At 53.2% G+C, this 25119-nt stretch overlaps 1 protein-coding gene across 6 annotated transcripts in view; it reads left to right on the top strand.

The window, feature by feature from the left end:
* The window catches only part of NRG2 (neuregulin 2), a gene marked incomplete at both ends in the record, with an annotated part of 178408 nt that overhangs the window by 119747 nt on the left and 33542 nt on the right, over positions 1-25119 (top strand). For 5 of the 6 annotated variants that reach the window (XM_084252341.1, XM_084252340.1, XM_084252339.1 and 2 more), the window contains one exon: positions 23019-23190. In XM_084252341.1, coding sequence (XP_084108467.1) covers positions 23019-23190 — 172 coding nt within the window. Of the gene's footprint in view, positions 1-5754; positions 5852-23018; positions 23191-25119 lie in introns of those variants that run through there. The other variant, XM_084252342.1, reaches the window with a different exon arrangement.

Below are 25119 nucleotides of genomic sequence, written 5' to 3'. Positions count from 1 at the left end.
AGGAGGGTCTGAAAATAACAAGAGACTCAGCTTCTGAGCAGGGAGTGTGACTTATTCTCTGGACTTGGGATGGGGTTGGCTGAGGCAGGAGGAATGGAGACAGGTACCCCCACAGCTGGGCCCTCCCTGCTCAGGCTCTGGAACAGCTAACCCGTGACCCAGGGGACCAGGAAGAAAGGGCAGGTGTGGCTCATCACCCTTGCACTTTTCAGCCTGGACCCCTGAGCCCAGGAGACTGCCCAAGACTGGAAATCCAGAAAAGAATTTCCCCATCTACTCAGTGAAATCCCTGTGAGAACGGCCTGTGAACCTTTATTTTTTTTGAGAGGAAACCAGGTTCTGTTAAGAACATCACAGTCCGAGAAGATTTGCTTTGGAGCTTGTATAAATTGATTTCATTCTCTCTGCTGTGCCAGGGCTAGGGAAGTTCATGCACCATGTGTGAGTGTGGGTGTTGAGCACCTATTCTGAGGGGAATAACCTGGGTTTACAGGTCTGTGTGCAGCTCTAGAAACTTCTTACCCAGCAGGCAGGTGCTTTTCTACAGTGATCTCGAGTCCCTTATTTCTTCCCAATTTTGTGGCTTTCCTGGCTACTGGGCAGAGGAATCCAGGGACACTTCTCATTTTAGCCTGAGTCCTGAGAGTGGCAGGTGAGCCTCTCAAATTAACCTAATCCGCGGGGCAAAACTGGGACCAAGTCCAGGTGTCCTAGCATTGAAAACAGCCCTTCTGGCCCAGGCTGTGTGGCCCCTTCTTTTTGGCTGTCTGGTTCTTGTGGGCTATCAGACAGAGCTGGAGGTAGGAGTGAGCTTCAGTGAGAAAGAAGAAATCATACTCGGCGACAGGGATGCTAATGCTATAGGTTGGGGTACAGATTTGGCTCTCTGGGCCTGGGGAGCTGGGTCTGGCCCCCCAAGGCACATGTGGCTCCAACCAGGATCCCACTGCATCCTAGCGTCAGGATGTAATGGACTCGAGTCAGGGAGCTCGTATATTTCCCGGGCCTTGAATAATCCTCGAACTGCGTGGGGATGTCTCTGGTCCTGCATGGAGCGGCATGTCCACTATTTCCTCCTCTGGACGCCTCCCTGAGGGGGAAGTGAGGAGGGTGCCTCCTGACTTGGAGGTGCCAACATGGGGGTGGCTGAGGGTAGGAGTAGCTTCATCTTCTTCAAGGACTTTTAGGTCATGGGGGAATAGACCGTGGCTCAGGACTGGCCCAGGGTGCCTTTTCCAGGGGCCGAGGATGAGCCTAAGGGACTGCATCGGGTCTCCCTGGCCTGCAGTCACTAAAACTCTCCTCAGGGATTCCTACCAAGCAGTGAGTCCAAGGCAAGGGGCACACCCCATCTCCATACCCAGACCCCTTTTCAGGAGAATCGTATGGGTAACCTTGGAGCCCCAAAGTCTCAGGTGGGGGAAGGGATAGTATGGCTCTTTTTCCCCTTTTCACTGAAAGGCATTTTTTCACATGACTCAAACAAGTCTAAACTTTCCTAAACTTCAAAGTTTGCCCATGGCACAGCCTCAAAGTAGAAGGAAAATGTTAAAGAGGAAAAAAGAAGTTTGTAAGCCAGTTTAACATTGTGTCTCTGCTCCTTAAAGGAATTGAATTAACTTGTTGTGTTACTATTAGTGTCTCATTGTGAAACCAGAGTGGGGGGAGAGGCTTCTTTGGGTGATGTGGTCTCTGGGCCTGTCCCCAGGTTCTGCCCGCTCCCACATGAGGTTGTAGGGGCATTGCACAACCTGTATTAAGAGGAAGGAGTTTCCATAGCAATAGGCCTTGCCTCACAGGGTCATTTTCAGGCTCCTGGCAAGAGCCCCGGTCCAGCCTGGGGTGGGGGGTGCCTAACTATACTTCCCCTGGAAGCCTTTGCTATAAGAGCTGGGAGATTGGGGCAGTGGAGGCCCCACCACATGCCTGCTGAGGCCACGTGGCTCTCCCCCTGCCTGTCACCTGGGCACTGAACATGGGCACATGGCTCAGGGTGGGGTGGCGGGGCTGGTCAGATCCTAGGGCCAGTGGCTGGACTTGAGAGATTCTGTCTCTTCTCTCTGCCTTTCCACCTTTTCTGGAGCAACACCAGGGAGCTATGCACTTAAGCATGGCCTCTGGGTACCCAAGTACGTAGGTTGCTAGCCCTGCTCTGCCACCTACTCGTTGTTTAACTTGGACAAATAAAAACAGCTTCACCTCTCTGCACCTCTGTTTCCCCATAGGCAAAATGGGGATAGTAGTATAGCAGTAGGCTTACTCCATAGTGTTGGTGTGAAGAATGAAGTGAGTTAATACTTCGATGTTAGCTGCTTTTACTACTACCCTTTCGCTGCCTTCTCTCCCTGATTCTGACCCTCACAACATCCAGGCTTGGCACATCGTAGTTGTAGAGAAATATTTGGTATTTCACCTACTTAACTGCTTCCCTTGCCGCCACTCTCTTCCTCTTTCCATCCATCCTGCACACTCCAGTCGGATAAATTTTTTGACTCAAAATTGAAAAGCCTCCAGTGAATTCCCACTATTTTCTAAACGAAGTGCAGAGCCTGAGCCTGCTGAGTGCGGCTGACTGCCCAGCGGCAGTGAGTGGGAGTCGTGGCGAAGCCCCGGACTCTGGTGCAAGGCACCTGCAGCGTGAGTCCTGGCTCTGCAGCCTCCCAGTGACTGAATGGCTCATCTCTTCATGCTTAGCTTTCATTCCCTCTTCTGTAAAGCAGGGATCATGACTGAACCTACCTCGCAGGAGTGTCGTGAGGGTGACAAGAGATAACATGGGTAACGTGTATGCCCCGAGTCCCGGTGTTTCCTGTGTTAATGACTGTAGCTCCCAGTTTCCTGACAGAATCCTGGTCTGCTCATTGTCTCCTCAGCAATGTCCTGGGAAGCACTTTCCCCCATGTTGCCATATCCCACTGGGGAACACCTCACTTGTCCCCATCCCTCCAATCCTTCCTCCAGCCCCACCTCCCTCAGAACTGTGTCTGGACGCTGCAGCCCATGGAGAGAACTCTTGCCTCCTTCGAATTCCCAGGGTTTTTCTGCCAAGGGTCAAGCAATGAGACCAGCCGTGAGCCATCTGGGATTGCCTGGAGGATCTACCCCCGGAAGTTACCTTCCACTGACCTGCAGACTCCCCTATTTCTTGCTGCTGCCCTGGGCCATTTTTTACTGGTTCCTCTGGTCCATCTGTCCCATAGGGAGGTTCAAACCATGTCCTGAGCCATGCCTGTGCCCTAAAGGGCCCCGACTCTAGTGGGGGAGACAGAAGTGGAAATGAAAAACAGTGCAAAAGGATGTGGTCTTAGAGATATAGAAAGTACTAAGGAAGCAAAGGATCTAATCCTTGTCCTCTCCTACCCTTCATATGCATGGCTTAAAAGTTTGGGGGGCAGACCATTACTTTCTGATAAGCCCAATGCCTTTACCTGACCTATAGTGTCCTCTTTGTCTGACCAGTGCTTGCCCCTTCTCCAGGCAGCTTTCACACCCCCCACACCCCATACAAACACCCACACACTTCTACATGTGCTCACACACACATGCACACACACACACACACACACACACACCCCTCAGTGCACTCACCATCTTTTGGTTTCACAAAGGCACGAAAGCTCCTTCCTGCCCCACAGCTGTTGGATGTGCTGCTGCTTCTGCCAGGAATGCTCCTTCCACTCCCCTTAGTGCAGCCAACTCCTACTCATTCCTCGAATCCCAGTTTAAATGTTTCCTAGGGGGAGCCTTCCCTCACAGCCTGTCTCCTATATCAGCCTACACGTCAACATACACAAATGTTTGTTGAATGCATGTCTCTTTAATATTTAACACAGATTGTAATTAATTCATTGTTTCATTAGTTGTCCATCCCCACCAAGACTTTGACCCTCCTTTAATAGGCCGGTGAATGTCTTGCTTGTGGCCAATCCCCAGCTTATAGCACTGTGCCTGAAACACAGCAAACCTTACTACATGTTTGCTACATGAACGAACAGAGAAACTGACCAGGCCAAGAAGCCGGGATGGCCATTTTGGGCAGAGAGATGAGTACGTGCAAAGATACGGAGAGGAGACGGTACAGTGTGTATGACAGTGGAGGTGCCTGGGGCACAGGATTAGGGGCCAGAAGGCTTTGGCCACTGAGGAGAAGCTTAGGTTTAACCCATAGGTAATAGTGACCTGGTTTGTTTTAAGAAGCTCACTCTGATGGCCTTTGAGGGTTCTGAACCGAGAGGTAGAGACTCCAAGCAAGGAGGCAGAATCTTGGGGACAGAAGTAGAGAGGGAACTGAGGCAGTGGCTGGTGACTGTGGCGGGGTGTATATGAGGCCATTTTAGAAGCTAAGTGAGCATGGGGTGGAGTGGGATGAGACCGGGCTCTCGCTCTGCCTGTGACGCCTCGCTGCCCACCCCCTAGAGAGCAGTGCCACGTGCGTGGAGGAGAGGGCTCACACCGCGGTCGGGGTGTGAGAGGAGGGATATCTTATAGAGTTGATCTCTGCAGAGCTGGCCCCCGAAGGGGCAAGCTTGAGATCCCAAGAGCCCTGGAGATCCACTGGGGCATTGCCTCCATCTTCTCTGTGTCTAACCCCCTTCACCCCTCAATTTGGCCTCAAGGTCTGGCCAGGCTCCCAGCCTACTCTGGGCTCTCCTAAGGAGGACACTGTCCAGAGAAGCCTTAGGACCCTCTCCTGGGGAGCAGAGGACTGACTGAGATGATCTTTGACGGGGATTCCAGTTGGGACGGTTGTAAGGGGACACCTCCGGCAGAATGAGGCAGGCAAACCGCAGGCTCTGGCTTTCTGGGAGCCCAAAGAGGGAGAGCCTTGGCTGTGTAACCCTTTCGGCACCACACCCAGGCAGGAGGCAGGACGCTGTCCTTTCTGCAGACCTTGCCCTTGTCTGGTGGGAGGTGTGTTCCTAGAGGGTGGGGTGTCAGTTTCTGAACTCACTTGGGCAGGCTTTGAGGAGAAGCGCCAGCTGGTGCTGGCAGCCTGGGCTGTCAGAGTGTTTGGGCTGGGGGTGGCTACAAACACGTGGGGGACCCAGGTTCCTTCAGGCTGCAGTGCCCTCTGTCTGTTAGGGGCACCGGGGCCATCCGCCCCCGCAGCCAGACACAAATGGTGGCTGCATGAAAGTCTTCCCCCAAATGGCCCAAATCCCCAGGGTTTGAGGTCAGACCTTCCGAGAAGAGGCTCAGGCGAACTGCCTCTAAAGGGGCAGGGAGGGAGCGAGAGGAGGTGCAGACAGACTGCAAGAAGCAACAGCACTTCCTAACGCCCCCACTTGTCAGTGGGCTTCACTGTGGTCTCATCCTGGGCGCTGCTCTGCTGTCTCCCCGCCCCCACGCTGGCCTCAGCCTGGCCCTCAGTGGGGAATCCATGGCCCCCTCCCAAAGCGCGGCTCAGGCCCCCGGCCCAGCTGGAGTCTGGCGAGGAGCTCTGTGGCGCTGTTGGGGCGCAAGTCCTGCCTCTCTCAGCGGGCCTAGGGAGGGGTCCAGGGCCCAGACCTGTCTGTCCGCATCCCCCAGCAGCCTGAGCGGTGGAGGGGGGGCGGGTAGAGGGCGGCGGGTGCGGGCGGGGAAGAGTTAAGACTCGCTGCTCCCCTCCCCCGGAGGGTGTGACCGCCTATAAGAAAGGCGCCGCGCTCGGGCACTGGGGCTGCAGGCAGCGGGGGCGCAGCCACTGCCGAGAGCTGAGGCCGTCACTGCCTCCCGCGCCTCAAGTCTGTCCCATCGCCTGGGACCCTAGGCAGAATGTCGGAGTCCAGGAGGAGGGGCCGAGGCCGCGGCAAGAAGAACCGAGAGGGGAAGAAGCGGGAGCGGGAGCGGGAGCCTGAACCCGGGGAGAAAGGTAGGGCACCCCGGCGCCCAGAAACCCGTTTCGCTGGGAGCAACCTGCCGCCTGCTCGCCCGCCCCCAGCGCCCTGCTGGTGAGTCTGGGCTACGCCAGCAGCCGCGCGGTGACAGGCACCAAGGGGCGTGGGTGCCTGCATGTGGCTGTGGCTGGGTGGGCAAGGGACTACGGTTCGGACCCGACTGGGGCTCTGTGCGCCAGTCCCCCCTCGCTAGGTCCTGCAGCAGGGAGCTGCCTCCTGGTGCCGCCAGGAGCACGCAGCTGGGTGGAGCCAGGGGGCACGGACAGGAAGACAGCGGACCAGCAGCCTTGGGGCCTGGCCTGGCCATGGATTGCTCAGGGAGCTGTCACTGCCTCCCTTGCCTGGAGTGTGCTCTGGGCTGCTCCCACCCATGTGCCACACCTCCTTGAGTTCTGTTCAGCCATTGGAGCGTGGGCAGCACCGCCTGCCACCTCCGACACTCTGAGGGGATGCCCTGGCTGGTGAGCCCCTGGAAGTAGGGAGCTGCTGCTTCTGTGACTTATTTCCCTCAAAACCTGACCAGGCACTGCTGTTGTCCCACCTCTGTTCTTCAGGAGTGACTGCCTTGGGCCCTTGGATTCTGTCCCCAGGGAGGAAGGGAGAAGGTGCTCTGGGTGAGCTGAGCTGTGTGCGGAGTCCTACTTCAGTGTCCTCTCTGGACAGCTGCAGGGTGAAGGAGGTGCCTTGGTCTTGAGCCTCTCAGGGATGGGCCTGGGCGGCTGAGACGTAGTGAGATTGAAGTCACAAAGTTGCAGAGATGAAGTATTAGAGCGCCATCCCGGCATGCTGGACATGGATGTCCATTTTGCTGGATCTCTGCCCCTCCCACTGGAGTTCCCGCCCAAGCTGCAATATAAAAAATGGCTTCAAAGGAGCACTGGACTGAGAGCTGGGAGGCTCTGATTATGTTGAGAATTTGGCCAAGTCCCTTTTCTGAATGTCTGTATAATGATGGGGGAAGGGTAGCAAAGTAGCCTCAGAGGTCTCTTTACTGGAAGCAGTTAGGGGTCATACACCATCTTCTTCCTGCTGTCTTCACCCCGGTAGTGAAGGGGCCAAAGGAATTTAAAGCCAGGACTGTGTTCTCTTCTTTAGAAAGTCAACCTCTGTACTCGTTCCTATGGAGTATGTCTAGGAGTTGTCCCTGAGGACATAGATCCTGTGGATACCTCCTGAGTAGTATTTGGCGCTGCTGAAACTGCTATATGTAGTGTGGGATGACTTCCCAAACTGAAGCAATGCAGGGGACCTGTTTTCAGGATCGAAATTCACAGATTTGGCTCAGTGAGCCACCTTTCTCCCTCCGTCCCCACATACACATCCTATTGTAGGCACTTTGGAAGGCTGGCCAGGTAAGGGCCCCCTCCGAAGTCAAGGTTGCAGGAGCTGAGCTGGTAGCAAGCCACCTGGTGGGTTTTGAGGGTGGGACTTACTAGTGCCAGGGAAATGAGCATGCCTGCAGCCCAGGGCAGAGTGCGCACTGGGGCAGAGGTGGGAGTGGGCTAGGAGTAGGAGACTCCACAGGCCTCTCGGAGCTCCTTTCCAGCATCTTCTACACCTGTGAGAAAATCCTTCTTGATGCGTAACTATAATACTTCCTGCTATCTTTTCTTCTCTGTTCCCTCCTGTTCCCTAATTCCCAGCAGCCAGCCAGCTCTTCAGGATGCTCAGTCTGGTGAGCAGATATCAAGTAGCCTCAAGGCCTGGGCTAGAGAAATTTGGAGGCCTGGGGAGGGTAGGAGGAGGGTCACACTTCGAGACAAGGTATCAGGAGAAAGTACTATGTCAATGAGAGGCACGTGGGGTTTTTCTTTCAAATTTTATTGATTCACCAATCTTTTACGTAACTATGATTTTGAGGGTACAGCTTCACACCTCCATGTGTGCGCATGGAGAAGCAACAGTTTTAAATACCTGCAATGTAGTCTGATTTCAAGCCAGGCAGGATGGGTATTTAAACTAACAGCGGCTTACAGAGCTGGAGGCCTCTCCGCCAACTCTGCTCCTCTTACTGGATGCTTAGTGCCCCAGGAGGGAGAACATGGGCCCAGGGCAGCTGGAGAGGGGTCTTACCCAGGCGCAGACACGGAAGGTGTGAGCAGGTTACCCACTGCAATCTTCAGCTGGATTGGGGGGGGGGGCGGGGGAGCAGGAAGTCTGAACTTAGTGGGGAGAAAGAAGAGGACAATTAATTGATTCCCCCCACCTCTGACCAGACAGCTCCCCATCTCCTCCTTGACAAGTAGCTGGAGGGCCACTCCCTCCCCACACCTAGGCCAGTGTGGGAGAAGGGGCTGCCCCTCGGCCTCTGTGGCAGCAATGTAGGGTGGGGCTGCAGGTGTGAGCTCTGCTCCATGACTCACTGAGAGTTCTCGGGGGCGACGCCTGGTATCCCTACTTGGGGCTGGGCCCTCCCACCCCCACTTCCCCTTAACTCTGGGGATTTGGGGGGTCGCTGGCATAGCCTTAGCAGCTTTGGCGTCAAGGCTGGAGGGGGTGTTGGAGGGGGTTATAAGCCCACTCAGGACTAGCGCCCACCCCTCGTCTGCCTCTGTGTGATCTCAGGCATTGTGCTCCCTCTCTCTGAGCCTCTGAAAATGCTGCTCTCAATGCAGGCCTTCCCCGTGCATGGGCAGAGCCCTAGCCCTCAGGCTCTGTGTTCCATAAAATCCTGAGAAGAGGAAAGCTGTGAGACTGGAGTTTAGGGAAGCGGGCCCCAAAGAAACTGATAACCCCTAAAGGTGCTATGTTGTTTGGAAGAATAGCTTTGAAGTCAGATTCTTAGTTCCTCACCTTTTCTGAAAGCTGATCAGAGTTGATGAGCAGGTCCCCTCTGTTGAAACACCCTGAAGAGTGGGAATCTCTGCCTGCCCACAGGAAGGCAGGGAGCAGGCTTTGGTCCTCACTGGGGTGTCCTGCAGTATGAAGGTGGAGTGGCATCGCTAGCTGAGAGTGCCGGAGTGTCTCGTTTGAACTGGCGCTAAAACATCCCTACGAGGTTCTTCCACCTCCCATCTCTGGTCAGGACGCTGCCCAGACCTCTAGGACTGCTGCCTTCGGGCAGTCCAGGACCAAGCTGAGGCGGGGCGTGCCCTGTGCACGTATCTCTACCACATCTGGGGATTGCTTTTGCAGCCTCCCCCTCTGGCCTTGGCCCCTGGCTGACCCTGCTGAGCTGAGCACCCGGAGCAGTCCTCCTGCCATTCTGGGGCTCAGCCTGTGCCTCATGCTCTGCTCCGGCGCCCTGGCACCTCAGGGTTCATTAAGAACAATAACAACAAGCAGAGAGTGACTTTGTACTTCCCAACAGTCTTTCATCCTGAGAGCTCAAAGCAGTTTACAGACCAGGACTCATCGGTCTTCAGCCCAGTCCCAGGCACTCCGCAGGGGAGGGGGGATGAGGGGACAGAGAGCTCTAGTCTTTCCAGATGGGCACAGCAGTGGGGCTGGGGTAGGGCAGTGAGTCACCTGGGCTGGGGGAATCCGGTGACCAGTGGATCTGGGATAGAAGTAGAGTTAGAACAAGGCTTCAGGCCGGACACAAAGAACATCTTCCAGCTGAAGAGCAGGGGCTGGACCTTTTATTCCCCAGGCCTCTGGCCTGTGTGGCTCTGCGAGCTGCTGGAGAAAGAAGCAGCTTCGAGGGAAGCAGCGTCTCTTGGTCTCAGGTACTAGCAGGAATCTCAAGTGATACCTGTCAGTGCCCTTGGTGCTGGGAACTTCAGGGTCAACTTTGGTGCTGGGAACTTCAGGGTCAAGTCAGTATAACCGTGAGTGAGGACTGTATGGGGTGGGGGAAGGTGCTAACCCAGCTCAGGAGGCTCTAGCCCTGGCCTCCAGTAGGCTTCCCATGCCTGCCAGCCCCGCTCACCCAGCTAGGTATCCTCTGCCCTCTGCGCCTTAGCCTGGCCTGAGGGACAATTGGCACAGGGAAGAGAGGCGTTGGGTGTTTTAAATGCTAGCAAGGCATTACTGAAACTTGAGACCTGAAGGCCATCAGAACCACATTCTGGTATGTCCCCACCAGTTTTGAGCCAATAACACCCCATTCATAACTCAGCAGGGACTAAGTGGTAGCACAGCCACCCCATCTTTCTCCATCCCTGGCCTGGCCTAACCATCCCTTTATCTAGACTTCCAGGCCCTGGTCCTGGGCTAACACTACGAACTGCATGTGTTTTCATTTGCTCAGTGCACTCCTTTCTGTAAGCATCATTGACTCTTGCTATGTGAATAAATCACAGCCCCCTGCCCTCAGGAAGTTCAGACAGAGCCTTACACAAATGCCTGCGATTGGAACCAAGTGTAATGCCAGAGATAAGTGCTGTGTATGGCGAGGGAGGAATGATTTGTTCTCCTGGGAGGGAGGCGGGAGGTGTTACCTCAAAGAAGAGGTGACATTCGAGCAGAAGCTCAATGGTTAGTTGGTGGGTAGTTTACCAGGGTGGCAAAGGGTCTTTTGAGAAGTAGGAATATGTCTGTGCTCAACTTATGGACACGGGGGCCACCGAGAAAGGAGGCAGATATGTGGATGAGCACTTACCACGTGCCAGTACTGATTCTGTCAAGTGTTGGTGTTTTTTTATTATTTCCACTTTACAGGTAAGAAAACTGAGGCAGGGAGAGTCTGTGGCTTGCCTGCCATGGGCTGTGCATTAGCGGCATGATGGGATCTTAAACTCAGGCCTGGCCCTGCTCACCCACGCCATGCATAGTTCACCTGCACTGAACTCCCTCATGGTCTGTGCCCCCAAGAAAGAACCAGCAAAGGACAAAGAATGCTCATCTGGTCCACTTGTTGGACCAAACACATCCCATCAACTGGTCAGATATTTATTTCCTGGGCTCTCCATGGAGCCTAGAGGAGGCAAAAATGAGCAAGCTGAGTCCCTGCCTCACAGGAGCTTGCAGTGTGACTGTGGTAGTTAAGTGTGAACAGAACCATGAGCACTGACACAAGAGGGCTGCCTCAAGGCCCCAAGACTACAGTCACAGGCAGGAGTTGCTGGAGAGGTTGAGGGTGGATGATCAAGTGGATGATCAGAAACCAAGCTGAGGGTCAGAGAAGCAGCTGGATCTAACCCTTGTCTGGGTAGTTTCTGATCCTAATGGAGCCCCTTTTATCAAAGGTGAATGTTTAAGCAATTGGAACCTGATTTAAAGCATAAACTGGAAACTGACTAGAAATGCAAATTCTCAGGCCCCACCTTGACCTACTGAATCAGAAGTGTGGGGAGGGGTGGTATGTACTCTTAGCCAGTCCGCCGGTGGCTTATGCTGTGGACTGAGGTTTGAGCACTGCTGGTTGGGCCTTCCCCCTGTGCCAGGCATGATGGGTGGGGGTTGCAAGAAGAATGTTTATGTGTTGACCCCCTGTGAGCCAGGTAGACCTGATGGCGGTTCCAAGGCTGACCCCGGCAAGGGCTGGCACAGAACGGCTGGAAGAAGAGACTCATTCTAATCAACGGAAACTGGAGAGGCTCTCTGGAGCAGATGGACTGAGGGAGGCAGCCCATTAGAGAATGGCAGGGCCATGGTGACTCTAAAGGTACTGGGCTTGCAGGCAGCGGAGACGACTTGAGCAAAAATGTGGCAGCCAGGGCCAGAGGGGCAACGCTGCAGTCCTGAAGCTCCATTGCCCAGCACGGTGTGAGGCGGGCAGAAGTCACCAGGGCCACGCAGCAGGTGTCATGAATGTCGCCCTGATGAGTTTAGACATATCTTAAACAGCTGGACAATAACAAATAGCAGGAGGGTAACCTGGTCAGAGCCACTCTTCAGGCAGCAGCGGCCCCCATGGGTGTGTGGGAGGATGGACAAGGGAGGGCTCAGTCAGGTCTCCTGTGATAGTCCAGCCTGTGGGCCATGGTGGCTACAGGGGGTTGGGCTTTGCCATGGAATAGCTCACCACTGGCAACTCTTGGACGAGTTCTGGAGGTGATTTCTGGTGCAGTGGAGGCAGATCTGAGCTCACGGTCCAGCACGTCACCGGTTGTATGGGGAAACTTAGATGCAGAGAGAGAGGTCCACACTCCAGTGAAGCAGGCTGTGGCAACTGCAGGGAGAGAAAAGGAGAGAGCAGTAGCTGCGTGAGGCTGCTCCCCACTGCCCGTCACTACAGGCCCGAGTCTCAGCCCTGAGTACGCGGTGATCCAGTCAGAATCTCCTGCAGTTCCTGAGTACACTGTGGTCTCCCGCCAGTCCGTTAAACTTGCCGTTCCCTGCCGTTGCCTGGAGCCCTGGCCCCCTACTCTTGAGCAACTCTGTTTGGCCTGCAGGCCCAGCATACTTTGCTTACCGCACAGAGCCCTCCCTGACCCTGAAGTGAGGTGGGAGGGTGAGGTGTATCTCTGAGCCCCCACAGCACCCAGTGCCTCAACCACAGCACCCAGTGCCTCAGCCACAGCACTGATCCCACTGTGGAGGGGAAACCCCGCTCAGCTGGATTCTCCACCAGAGCTGAGACCCATCACCGTGACCCTAGCACCTGACACGTGCTGAGTGCCCAGTACTCACTTGAATGAACAAATGAAGGAGGACAGTCCCTCATCAATTCTTTTGTCCCCATCGGGAGACCTTGCTGCCTAAGCTCGTGCCCAGGAGCCCCTGAGTGGTTGGGCAGCCTCGTGGGCCGAGTAAGAATCGTCCTTCAGTGAGGCCCTCCCTGATGCCATCATCCACTCTGCTATCTGGGGCAGGTGCCTATCTCTTTTTTTTAATAAAAATTTATTTATTTATGTATACAAGAACTGGGATGTACGGGGCCTCCCTGGTGGTGCAGGCAGTTGAGCGCCGCGCTGTGAAGCTGTCCGCAGCCTCTACAGCGCGGGCTCAATCCTGGCCGGCTGGCAAGAATCCCACATGGCACAGCAGACCTCTGCTGTCTCACCCGCTGCTCCCCTCAGCAGTGTATTTCTTCAGTCCGCCTGTTCTGCTCCCTGCTCTGTCTCTGGTGAATCCTCTCACCCTCCCACGTATCTGGCCTGTACCATGGTTCTTGTATAAATAAATCTTTAAAGAAAAAAAAAACTGGGGTGTAGGCCAGAGGTGTGGGGGGCGGGGTTGGACAGTGAGAGGATTCACCAGAGACAGAGTGGGGAACAGAACAGGCTGATTGACCAAAGCACACTGTTGAGGGGAGCAGCAGGTAAGGCAGGAGAGGTCTGCTGTGCCATGTGGATTGCTCCCTGGCCAGCTGGGGATAGAACTCATGCCATGCAGAGCTGCAGTGTCTGGTGATAGCTTGAAAGCCTTTAACCCCTGCACCACCAGGGAGGCCCGCAGGTACCTGTCTTGGCTGAGGGGAGGGAAAGGCTGAGTTGGGGAGGAGTGTGGGAAAGGGTGGGAAAGGGCTCTGGCTTAGCCGTCAAGGGGCCCCCTTCCTGGCAGCAGTCTTAGTCTGGGCCACCCCAAGGCACCCAGCAGTCCCTGTCCAGCCACTGTATTCATGTATTCAGCCACCGTTCGGTGAGTACCTACTCGATGTCGGGTGCCAGGAATAGAGCAGTGGTCTGACACATTCCCTCCCTGAGGTGCCCACAGTCTAGAAAGATTAGAACCTGGTTTGCTCCTAGTGGTGCAGGTGAAATGCTCAGCGAGCCTGTAAGAGACAGAGACTGCTGCTGGCAGGGCCAGTTAGGGGAGGCGGTGGCCTCTTAGTGATGGAGGGATTTAGACAAATAAGAGCCTCCAGTTACTGCGATTTCAGGCACTGGGTTAACTTCTTGACATATATTACCCCCAGTTAATTCTCGCCAGGCTTACGAAAGTGGGTGAGTTTGTTCCTCTGTTACAGACAAGGAAATAAAGACTCAGGGAGGTTAAGTAACTTCTCCAGTAATACAAAACACAGGGCAGAGCCAGAATGCAAACCCAGACCCGCCTGGCCCAAAAGCCTGCGTGCTTTTGTGGGGAATGAGGTGGGGAGCATGAGCAGAGAGCATAGAGGCAAGTAGAATACAGAATGGGCATGTTCTGTATTTGGTTTGGTTTGATTTGGTTTGCCTGGAATATTCAGTTCCTGAAGGGAAGTGGTAAGAGGAAAGCAGGGTGTATGTGGGAAGAGAGCCTATTCCCTGACCCAGCAAGTTACCCCCAAGGGTAGGAAAGCCTTTCTCCTATGGATATCACAGACCCAACGCAGGCTCTGAATGCCAGAGAGGCCCACAGAGGTAGGTCTGCCGTGTGCCACCACTAGTGGCATGGAGAACAGCAGGTCCTGAAACAGGGCCTGGCAGATGATGGAGGGTTATGAGGACAAGGTTATAAGGATATTTGGTGGAAGGTGACTGGTTTGGACCTTTAGGTAGAGTCACAGTGTTGTCACATGCCAAGGTGACTGAAAGAGGGGATCCAATTAAGAGTGGTAACAGGAGAGAAGATGGGGAAACTGGCTTTCCACATGTTATATTTGAGTTAACGACATAATAGCCAGGCAGTGATTTGTTTTGGGGTGAGTTCCTTCAAGTCCCTTCTCTCTCACTAGCCTGGACCCTAAAAACCACATCCCAGCCCTCCCAGTCTCCAGAAAGCCTAGGCCATACTCTCCTTGAAGTAGGGGAGGCAGTGCCTCTGGCAGCTTGGGCTCTCTGCACCCATGGGGGTACCTGCATTGCATTTGGTGAGCACGTGAGATGCTCCCCTCCATCAGGCTGTTAAAACCTTCCCGGGAACCCCAATGCCTCTTTGAATTTTTGTATTTTTATTTTATTTCAAAAATCCACATGAACTTGACATTATATTCCATCATATGTCTGCTTGCTTTAATACAAAGGTGCCGCTTTCCCTTACTAATGAGCTTGGCAGACCCTCTAGAAAGAAGCCTTGAGATCATCCTGTGGCTTTTTTTTTTTTAAAGATTTATTTATTTATTTTACACAAGTACAGGGTACAGGCCAGATGCGCAGGAGGGTGAGAAGATTCACCAGAGACAGAGCGGGGAACAGAACAGGCAGACTGACGAAATACACTGCTGAGGGGAGCAGCGGGCGCGACAGGAGAGGTCTGCTGTGCCATGTGGGACCCCCGCTGGCCGACCGGGATCGAACTGGTGCTGCAGAGGCTGCCGACAGCTTCACAGCGCAGAGCCCATCCACCTGCGCCACCAGGGGAGGCCCTATCCTGTGGCTTTTTTATCCCAGTTTGAAAAATCAGACTTTTATGGAGTAAGCTGCTTCCTCTTTCCCTGCTTATCCTACAGTCTCCATGAGCCAGAGCTTCAGAAACAACTTTCTCCAGCCAGGCTGAAGGTGTGGGAAGTGCAGATCCACCCCAAAGAGGGCAGGGGCTCTGGGCTCGCTCACTCTCTCCCTCCCTCCTCCATCCCTCCATTAAGAGCTTTCTCTTACTCCATTTCTCTGAAAATAGATAGAGTGTAATTTATAGGTGAGTCAACTGAGGTCCAGAGAGGCTAAACCACTTACCTAATGGTGAACAGCTAGAAAACCAGGAGACTGCAACAAAGACCTAACTTGCTGTGTCTCTCTGACTCATCTGTGCCAACTTTAGGTGCCTGTGACTTGTGCCCCAAGTCCTGGGAAGAACTGAGGGACACTCTGTGTTTGTCAAGATCCTATAAGCCACCCCAGCAGATGGTTCTCTGCTCTGTGAACACAGGCAACCTCCCCCCACCACGCAACCTCTCCCCACCGCCTCATCATACCCCCACTTGCCAGCCCTGAGTCTAAGGCATTGTAGCACCTAAATCTCCTGGCCCCGGGGTTCAAGGCCCCAAGCTGTCAGTTTTCTGTCAGCTGCCTGGCTCCTGGCAGAGGGGGTTGGAGGTGGCCATGGTGTTAGCCCTGGCGGACAGGCCAGGCCTATTCTTACCCTGCACTCACAGAGGCCTGAGAGCAAGAGATGTCAGTGAGGCGCTGAACGGGCAGACAAAGCTTTAAGGCAGAAACCATTTCTGTTGATCTTGGAGCTGCCAAGCCTTGTCTCCTCCTTCCCCCTTCCCTTCTTCACCCTCCCTCTTTAGCTTCCATCCCCTGCCAGCCCTCCTGGCCTTTTACTCTACCTTGCAACTAAAGTGCCAGGCTCCTGGCCTGCTAAGCTGCAAGCCCGTCAGCCATAGGCTGGCTTTCCCTGGAGCAGGGAAGTGGCCCTCAGTAAGACTCTGCCCCCTGCCAATCCAGGTAGAGCTCTGAACAGGAGGCAGAGCCTGACCTGAGATCAGGGCCATGTTGTCTTGTTCAGGACCAAACACCCGATACCTGGTGGGTGCCTGCTGCATGCGGGCTAGTGGAGGTGGCTGTTTATTGGATGGGTGTGAGAAGAGGGCACAGCCAGGCTAGGTACCAGGCCTGGCCTGGTTGGTCAAGGAAAAGTGGTTCAGAGACAACCCAGAGGCCCAGCTGGGCACATACTCCCTTGGGGAACCTGGCCCCTGACTATGGAGGGGCTCTCTTGCACGGGAGAGAGACTGACTACCCGCTCAGAGTCGGCTCTCTGTGCCCACTTAAACCAGCTGTGTTTTCAGGTGTTATTTTTTTCTTTTTCATTTGAACTTGGAGTCTGTAATTAACCTCCAATAGGTCGCAGTCACTTTGTGGGTGGGAGGAGGAGGGGAAAGGACGGCCCACAGCCCGCCAGCAGCAGGACAGTGGGAGACTTTGATGCCAGGCAGGCTGGCCGCATTGTCTCCAGGTGTTGCCCTGCAAAGGGGACTGCTCAGCCTTAGTCATGAGGTGAGGATCATTAACCCTTTTAAGAGTCCGCTGCCCCTGCCCCCTAGGTGCTGGGAGGGGGGCTGAGCCAGGTCCTCCCTGGCTGGGCTTCCTGGCCACGTCCTGGGCGTCTGTCTTGCTCTCAGATCTCTGCAGGCTCCGCACCCACCGCCCACTGCTGAGAGGAATGAGGTCAAGCTCCTGGCAGCAGCGGTACCTCCTGGCCTCGGGGCTGGGATGTGGGAAAGGAGCAGCCTTGGTTGTTCTTGCTGTTGTTATCTCTAGTGAGGTGCTTTCTGGGATTCCCTGTCAAACAGACACAGGCCAGATGCCGTGGCTTGGCATTGGGCAATGAGGAAGCAAGCAGAGGCCATCAGACGCCCTGGGGCCCAACTCGTGGCAACTGGGATATGTCTTAAGGTTCTGAGGGACCCGTCCTCAAGGGAAATCCTTTTATGGAGACCTGGGTCTTCTCTGATAGACCCTCCTCTTATTGGCATAAAACTGCCAAAGAAGGTTCCCCCCGACATGCCCACTGCAGAGAGCCCCTGTCCTGCTACTTAGGTGGGAAAGGAGGAGAGAAAGACGTGAGCTGGACAAAGTAGCCTTTCCAGGAGAACGGGCACTCCGCAGAGAAGGCTCGGTCCAAGGAGGGAATGTTCGAGGAGGTGAAGGCAGAGCCACCCCATGCCCAAGGGCCACCCAGACCACCAGTGTGGCCCCTGCCCTTCCACCTCGGGAACCCAGGCCTCAGACACACATGGCATGGCAAGCCTCGCCCTTCTTGAGCACACACATCCTCCTGTTGCCTCCTGCTGCCCCCCATCAGTCCACTGTCCTGCGTGCTCAGCTTTTGCAAACTCCTCTCTGGGGGGGCGGGGGGAATGCGTGGGTCCTCAGGACTGCAACTCCTTTTTGTCTGCAAAGCTGAGTTTATAGAGAAGCTAATTGCAGTATTACTAACATTAGCAGAAAGTTGGATCGGAAATAACCTAACCAATTCATCTGAACAATGGAATATTATTCAGTCATTAAAGTGATTTAGATCTGTAGCTCCAGACCTGAGAAAACGTTTTTGTACTATATTGTAAACTGAGAAAAGTAGGATATAAAACATTTTAAAGAGAAAATTCTTGCAGAAGATATTTGAAAATGTTAACAGTGGTTTTCTCTCTGGTGGTAAATGATTTAAATGTGTATTTCTTTATCCTTACTTGTATTGTGTAGTTTTTCTACAATGAAATTGTATTTTCTTATGTGGCAAGCGAACTCCTGGGGTGAAGTCTCTATTCCATATAAGGCTAGGCCATTTCTGTCTGGACGGAGCACACAGTCTGGCACCCAGTAGGCACACATAAACCCATGTTGACTGACTGCGGCTTAGTGCCTGCCCACTGGCTTGCTTCTGCTCTTCCATATTCTGGGTTGCTTCCATCTTCCATCCCAGGAAGCCGTTTCTCAGCTTGGTTTGGCCCTGGCCCCAAGACACTCTTGGGACACAGCACAAAGGTCTCTGCGCCTCATGCTGGCTTCGCATTCTGCGCCCTGGGCTGAAAAAGAGACCCAGACAATTCTGCGCCCGGCTGAGAGGGTGCCCAGGCAGGTGCTGCTGCTGGCCAGGTCCTGCTTCAGGTCCCATAGCACTGTCTTCAGGTCCTCCAAGGACCACTGTGTGAACAGCTGAGAGCCTTACCCAAGGGGTCCTCAGGGGCTGGTACTGGCTCCATTGGCTGGAAACCACAGTGAGAGAAGCCATGGTGGCTCAGGAGAAGGAAGGACTTAAAGTGCACAGAGAAAGATCTGGCCGTTCCTTAGCTTGTAGGCCCATCACAGCTATGAAACAAATGACGGGCCATCTTCTGGAGGGTGCTTGCTGCAGGAAGCCTGATGATGCTCAGGGGCCAGGAGTGAGGGTGCAGAGGTCCTTAGGGTGTTGTTCTGAGTGCTCTCAAGAGGGTGTTCTCTTTTCTGCCACCTGAGCTGCTGTCCCTCCCACCACGGGATTCTCCTGAATCAAAAAATACAGCCTATTCTCAGGATCCTAGTTCCTTTCAAAATGCCCATCCTTGTTTTTCAAAGAGCTATGAACTAGGGGACCAATATTAGCAGCTGCTAGTACAGGAGACAAGGTTGCTAGCAGCTCAGATGATTGTTTTTGAGGAGCCATTAAGAAGACTTCATAAAGAATACAGCATGCTTCAAATGTAGGCTTATTTGGATTTTGTCTTCTAACAGAAATATAATGTGATCCACATATGTAACTCAAAATGATCTCGTGGGCACATAAAAAGCAAAAAAAAAAAAAATAAAAAAAATAAAAAAAAGCTAAAAGAAATCCAGACTTCTTGTCCTGGTTCCCACACACACCTCACCTGGACCCTGCCTGCCTCTCCAGACCCCCTTAAGCGCCTCTGCATCCACTGTCTCCAGCTGCATGGGCCTCTTCTGTCCCTTGACCTGACCAAGTTCATTCTCACCTCAGGGCCTTATCCAGCTGCTTGTTACTGCCTCGCAGTTCCTGATGGTTATTTCCTATCCGCCTCACTAAAATTCAGGCTCCCTGAGAGCAAGAACCGTCTCTGGCTTATTACCTAGCATGGACTCAGGGCCCAGAAGAGTTCCGGGCATGTAGTAGGCGGAATGAATGGCTGGAGGCCTGGGCTGCAAGTGAGTCGTGCAGGTTATTCAGGCTGTATATAGTGGCTGCTGGGCCACACTGGACTCACACTCGATGGGATGCGCTCCTGTGGCCTGTAGTGGAGTCCTGGGCTTTCCATAGGTGGCTGGACAATTTCAGAGCCATGGTTCTTGGGCCCTCTGAACTGGGTTCAGTCTCTGTGTATCCTCCCCCGCCCCACCCCCACCCCCATTAAGCAGTGGACACAGCTCAGTGCAGAGTCTTCACCGTGTGTCGGGAAACAAGTAGAGTGACCACCGCTTCCTCCCACTGGGTGTCTCCCCTGTCCCCACCCTGGCTTATTGGGAGGGAAGTGACCACAGGTAGGGGTGGTAGGGGCAGGGGCCCCCCTATCTCAGGACTGCAACAAAGGTCAATGCTCCCCAAGCAGGGGAAGGACCTCTCAGGACCTGAGAAGAGCACTCTGTGTCCCCAGTTCACAACAAGGGAGTGGCGTCTAGATGGAGGTCACCACTTGACCAAGGGGTTAGCAAAGCTCGGAGGTATGAGGTGTGTTCAGTGTGTAACAGTCACTGAGCAATGTCTGCTCTCAGGACATGCACTTTCCTGTATGTGTGTGTGTTTATGTTTAAGTTAGAAAATCCCTGAGGAGCCTTTAAAATCTATATACCTGGATTGGCCCTCACAGGTTCTGCTTCAGAATATCCAGGATGTTTTCCAGACACCTCCATAACGTTTAAAGCTTCCCATTTGATTCTTATGAGTATTCAAGGTTAAGAACTACTAGAGGGATTGGGACCCCAGAGCAAGCAGACAAAGGGTGGAGTGCCGATAGGGGGAAGTATGCTGAGGTAGAGCTTCAGCCACACTTCCAGTTATGAAGTTCTGGAAAATCCAATGGTTAGTGGGAGTCCCAAAAGATACACCAGGGATGTACATGCACAGAGGGAAAAACAGTAAAAAAATGTAAGAAGCAGGCAATTAGGAAATTGTAGCAAATGGTTAATAGGCTTGATATTTATAAAGAACTTTTACAGATCAATAAAAGGATGAGCACCCTCTAGAAAAAAACAGTACAGACAAGAATAGGCAATTCAAAAAGAAATACAATGGGCCGATACACTCTGGACAAGCAGGTTAGCCTCACCAATAATCAAATAAATGCAAATGAAGGCAACAAAGAGACGTTATCTTTTGCTTAGCTAATTGGTGAAGATTAAATACATGATAATACCTCATGTTGGTGAGGGTGTGGAAAAAACAGACACTGTCATTCACTGGTGGGAGTGCAAATTAGTGCAACCTTTCCAAAAGGCAATTTGGCAAGGTGTGGAGCTGAGGAAGATTGCATACCCTTTTGACGCAGCGTTTCCACCTTTAGGAGGATCGCCTTAGGAAATAGTCAGGGATAATAATAACAGTAATAGCTAGCCTTTATTAAATGCTCCATGCCTTCCAGGCTCTGCACGCATTATGTCATCATCATCATCCCATCATCCCACTGGGTAGGAGCTATCATCACCTGTCTGACACTGATGAGGAAACTGAGGTGCAAAAAGATTAAGTCTGTGACCTGAGGACACAAAGCTGAGTTACAAAACCTGGATTTGAACCCAGGCAGTCTGAACCAGGGGCCACACTGCCCATGTCACAGTGTACACTGTGTACACTGGGGTGTGCAGAGGATGCACACACTGGATGCAGCTGCAGAGCTCTTCCTCCAGGCTTATTTGTAATGGGGGAAGGGGTGGCAAGGAAGGAGGCATGCCAGAAGCCCCAAAATGGGAATTGGGTACATAAATTTGATACATCTATATGGGAGTACCATGCAACTGTGAAAAATGATGCTATCAAAAAACATGCATGTGGATGCTGAGAGGTTTTTTTTTTTATTCATAAACAGTCTCTGAAAGAATATAAACAGAACTGAGCAAATTGGTTGCCTCCTGGAAAGGCAAGTGTGTGGCTGTGGTCAGAGAAGTTTAAGAGCTGAATTTGCTTTTTAAGCTTTCTGTCCTTCACTTCCTGAATTTCAAATCATGAGACTATATTATCTATTAAAACACATATCTATATATATATATATACACATATAACTTTTATTATAAAATCTGTTCCATGTAACTTGACTTCCTTGAAATGCTACTAAGAGTTCCAAGAAAGAAGTTCCAAGGCTCTCACTTATTTGGAGAATCATAATGAAGTCAATGAAGATACTTCTCTGTGTACGAAATGTTCCCCAACTGATTGGCTCATGGAACCCTTTTATCAAGTAATATCTGTTATCTCCCTGAATATTCATGTCCTATAGAATTAGGTTGGGCAAATGTTATTAATATTTAAGGCAAAAAAAACATGTTAGTGGCCCTGATCCCACTTTGTTAAAAGTGTATGAGAGAGAGAGAGAGAGAGAGAGAGAGAGAGTTTTATTTCTGATTACTGGATTAATGGATCATCTTTTTTCTTCTTTTACCCTTCTGTATTATTTCATTTCCTAAAATGAACAAAAGTACGGTTTTTTAACTCTACGTAACACATTTTTAAGGCCTTAGAAGCCCTTTCTCTTCATGTTCTCTGCCCCTGTACCCCACTTGTATCTACTCCCCACTTAGGAGCTCAGGGTTAGGTTCAGTGAGGGTCTCTTACATACAGCCAGGGTGGGCTGACAGTCCCTAGAGGACCCTCCCTTCTGCTGTTGAAAGAACTCTAACCATGGTCTCTGTTCCTCACGGGGAGATGAGGCTGCAGAAGCAGCAGAGCCTGCTACCAGCCTCACCCATTGTGGATCCAGGAGCCTGGACTTCAGTCCCAGCTCTGTGACTGCCTGGCTGTGTGACCTTGGTCAAGTCTCTTAACCTCTCAGTCTCATCCTCACTCCGTTAGTAATGACACTTGCCTTCTGGAGCTCCGGCAGCAAATGAGAGCTTGCCAAGAGGCAGCCCATCTCCTGTAAAGGGTGGTTCCAGTGGAAATTATTACAAACAGCAGGGAGCACGGGCTTGCCCTCACCTTCCTGACAACAGGGCACTTTTCCCATCGCTTGCTTGCTTTCTCTTTTTTTCCCTGAGATTGTGGGTGGGGAGGGAGTGAGGTGATGAGACATGGGAGACTGAGGCATGTGGAAATCAATGATATTTGCAGCCCTGCATCCATGGTTGGGCCTGTGCCTTTCCCCACACAACTCCCCACTTTACCCCTTCACATCAGCATACCCCAAAACCACATGTGATTTTCCCAAGCCCAGCTCTGACTCTACCTGCCCCATCTTTCCAGCCCCATTCCTTCCAGCCCCATCCTTAGCTCTTTGCTAAATTGATTTGCTCAGTTGCCCAGGCTGGGGTCGCTCTTCTGAGCTCTGTGTTGTGATATCAGTGCCAGGTTATGACTCCCCTGCCAGACCCAACTTCCTGCGCGCCAGAGCCGGGCCTGTCATTGTGGTCCCCTTGTGTCCTCTGGGCGCAGAATAGGCCTGCGGGTCTGGAACAGGAGCTAGACCTCACCTCTGAAGTCGAGGACACCTGCCTTTGTCTATCAACTCTGGGAAATGAGTTCGCCGTTCTGAGCCTCAGTTTCACCATTTATAACAGTTTAATCTGTGCAGTGAACTCATGGAGTTCCTTTCATAAGCCTAATTTGTACAAATATACGTGGATGTAAAGTTCTAAGCACAAAGAAAAATCCTAAGTCGTATCCACAGTGATGTCACTGCAGACCTCTGAATGCTTGTGAACTGAACTAGGAAACAACATCAGGAGGGTGGTCCCTGCCAGTGACCCTTCCTCCACTGCCCATGCTTGGCACTGCTCCTCTCACCACTTCCCTGCCTTGTACCCACAGCCACGCGGCCCAAGCTGAAGAAGATGAAGAGCCAAACGGGGCAGGTGGGTGAGAAGCAATCGCTGAAGTGCGAGGCAGCAGCAGGGAACCCCCAGCCCTCCTACCGCTGGTTCAAGGACGGCAAGGAGCTCAACCGCAGTCGTGACATCCGCATCAAGTACGGCAACGGCAGGTGAGCAGCATGCATCCCTCCTTTTCCCCAGCCTCCCCCCACCCCGAGAAGCAGGGACTTGAGCTGGGCAGATTCCAGGCCTGTGCCCCAAAACCCATGGAACCAATCCCGTTGCTCCTTTCTCACTGCACCCAATTTCCCCTTGCCCCTGTGGGCTCCCCCGTCTCGGCATGGTTGAAGGCAATCTGATAGTCAGTGTCACCCGTGGGGTCTCCTCTGGTCTCTGAAACTTCTCAAAGGACTTGCCGCAGCATCTGCATGCATTTTCCCATCTTGAGTTGCCGAGGCAGGGCCTTCCACCATCAGGAAAGCCCAGGGGTCCGAGGGCATCTCCTCATCTCTCTCCTACTTTTTGCAGCCCCTGAGAGTTCTGCGTGACCTCTCTCCGTGGGCCCTGAGAGCCTGGAACTTCCTCTCTGGCCAGGGAGCACCCAGTCTTCCTGTCCCTCCAGAGTAGCTTACAGCCACCTCTTCCTGACTCATTTCCCTGCTCACACCCCAAATTGCAAACAAAGATGATTTTAGAGGGCCTCAGCCTGTGCTCAGACTGCTCTGCTGTGCTGTGTGCCCTGGATGTGCAGCCCAGACTGTGAAGGAGGGTGGGGGGGGCGGGTCAGTCTGGGAGGTGCTTCAAGATCTCCACTCTCCCTCCAAGAGCAGGGAGCAAGCATAGACTCGGCCATCTGGATGGTAGTCAAGGGAGAAAACAGAAAGTTCTTTGGGAAGGTCAAAGGCTCATGGCTGGAAAAATGCTGCTTCCTAGGGGAGGAAGGGTGAGGGTTTTCAGTGTGTCCCCAGTCTATTGAGTTAGAAAGAAGTTCAGGTTGCCCCCAAATTCCCATTCAGAGGCAACCCGACTCACTGCGCTGCACTGCAAGACTGGCTCCAAGCTGGAGCGGACAATGGACAAGCCTCTGGGGCGCCTTCCTCCGCCCTCTCTCTCCTCTCCCCTGCTTCACTGACACGGCAGAAGTCAGAGCAGCGTGTGCGCCCAGGCCCTCCTCGTCACTCTCAGACATGTCCACAGTATGGCCCACCTCGTCCCCCCGTTCCCAGTCCCCAGCTCTCTGGCTCGCCGCCACTGCACACGCACAAGCACACCCCCTCAGAGTCCCCTTGTTGCCAACAAGCTCCTTTGCCTGGTGACATCAGCCCTGCTCCCTACCAACAAGCCCACGACATGGCTTCTCTCCCTCAGCCTTCCCTCCTCTTCTCCGTGTCCTCTTCCTCCTCTGGCTGTTGCCCCATCTCGCCTCTTCCTCCCCAAATCTCCCCCATCACTGTCAAGCCCAAGGACCCTCCACTCTCTCATCCTTCACTGCCCTTTGCTCTGCTGGCTTCTGCCCTGTAAATACACCCCTACACTCTATGGGTGAGGCTCCCGAGAGACCCTGCAACCCCAGAGCTCCTGGCCTCCAGGTCTCGGCCTCTGGCTTGGCTGCCACCCGCTCCCTCGCCCCATGACCCCCCTGTTGCTCCTCTCATGCTTCAGCCACTCTCTCCCAGTCACCATTTGTGCTGGAATTTTCCTGTCTTTTGGACTTCACTTCTCTTTTCCTTCCCTCTCCACCTGCAAATGGTGTTACCCACTCATTTCTGATGACCAGCAAGTCTCTATCACTAGTCAGTGGCTTTATTTTTAGCCCGAGTTCCAGACCCATCTGCCAGCTAAACACTAGATGCAACCCTGAGAGATACCCCACAGGCATCTCTGAGTCAGGTTGCCCCAATCTAGCCTTCCCCAGCTCTCCAGGCCCTGCCTTGTGCACCCCCCATCAGGGGGCTCCCCTCTCGGCTGTGGCCGCTGCTCAGCATCTGCCCCATGCCATCCCCTACAGGGGGACACACGCTGGAGCGAGGCACCTTCTCCCTGCCCTACTGCTACTTTACTTGCTCTCCCTGCCATTAGCCTCTTCTGTCCCACTCCTG

The sequence above is a fragment of the Talpa europaea genome (genome assembly GCF_964194135.1).
Source record: "Talpa europaea genome assembly, chromosome: 13".
Lineage (NCBI taxonomy): Eukaryota > Metazoa > Chordata > Mammalia > Eulipotyphla > Talpidae > Talpa > Talpa europaea.
Note: the sequence above shows the minus strand (reverse complement) of the source record. Positions and strands in the feature narration are given on the sequence as shown.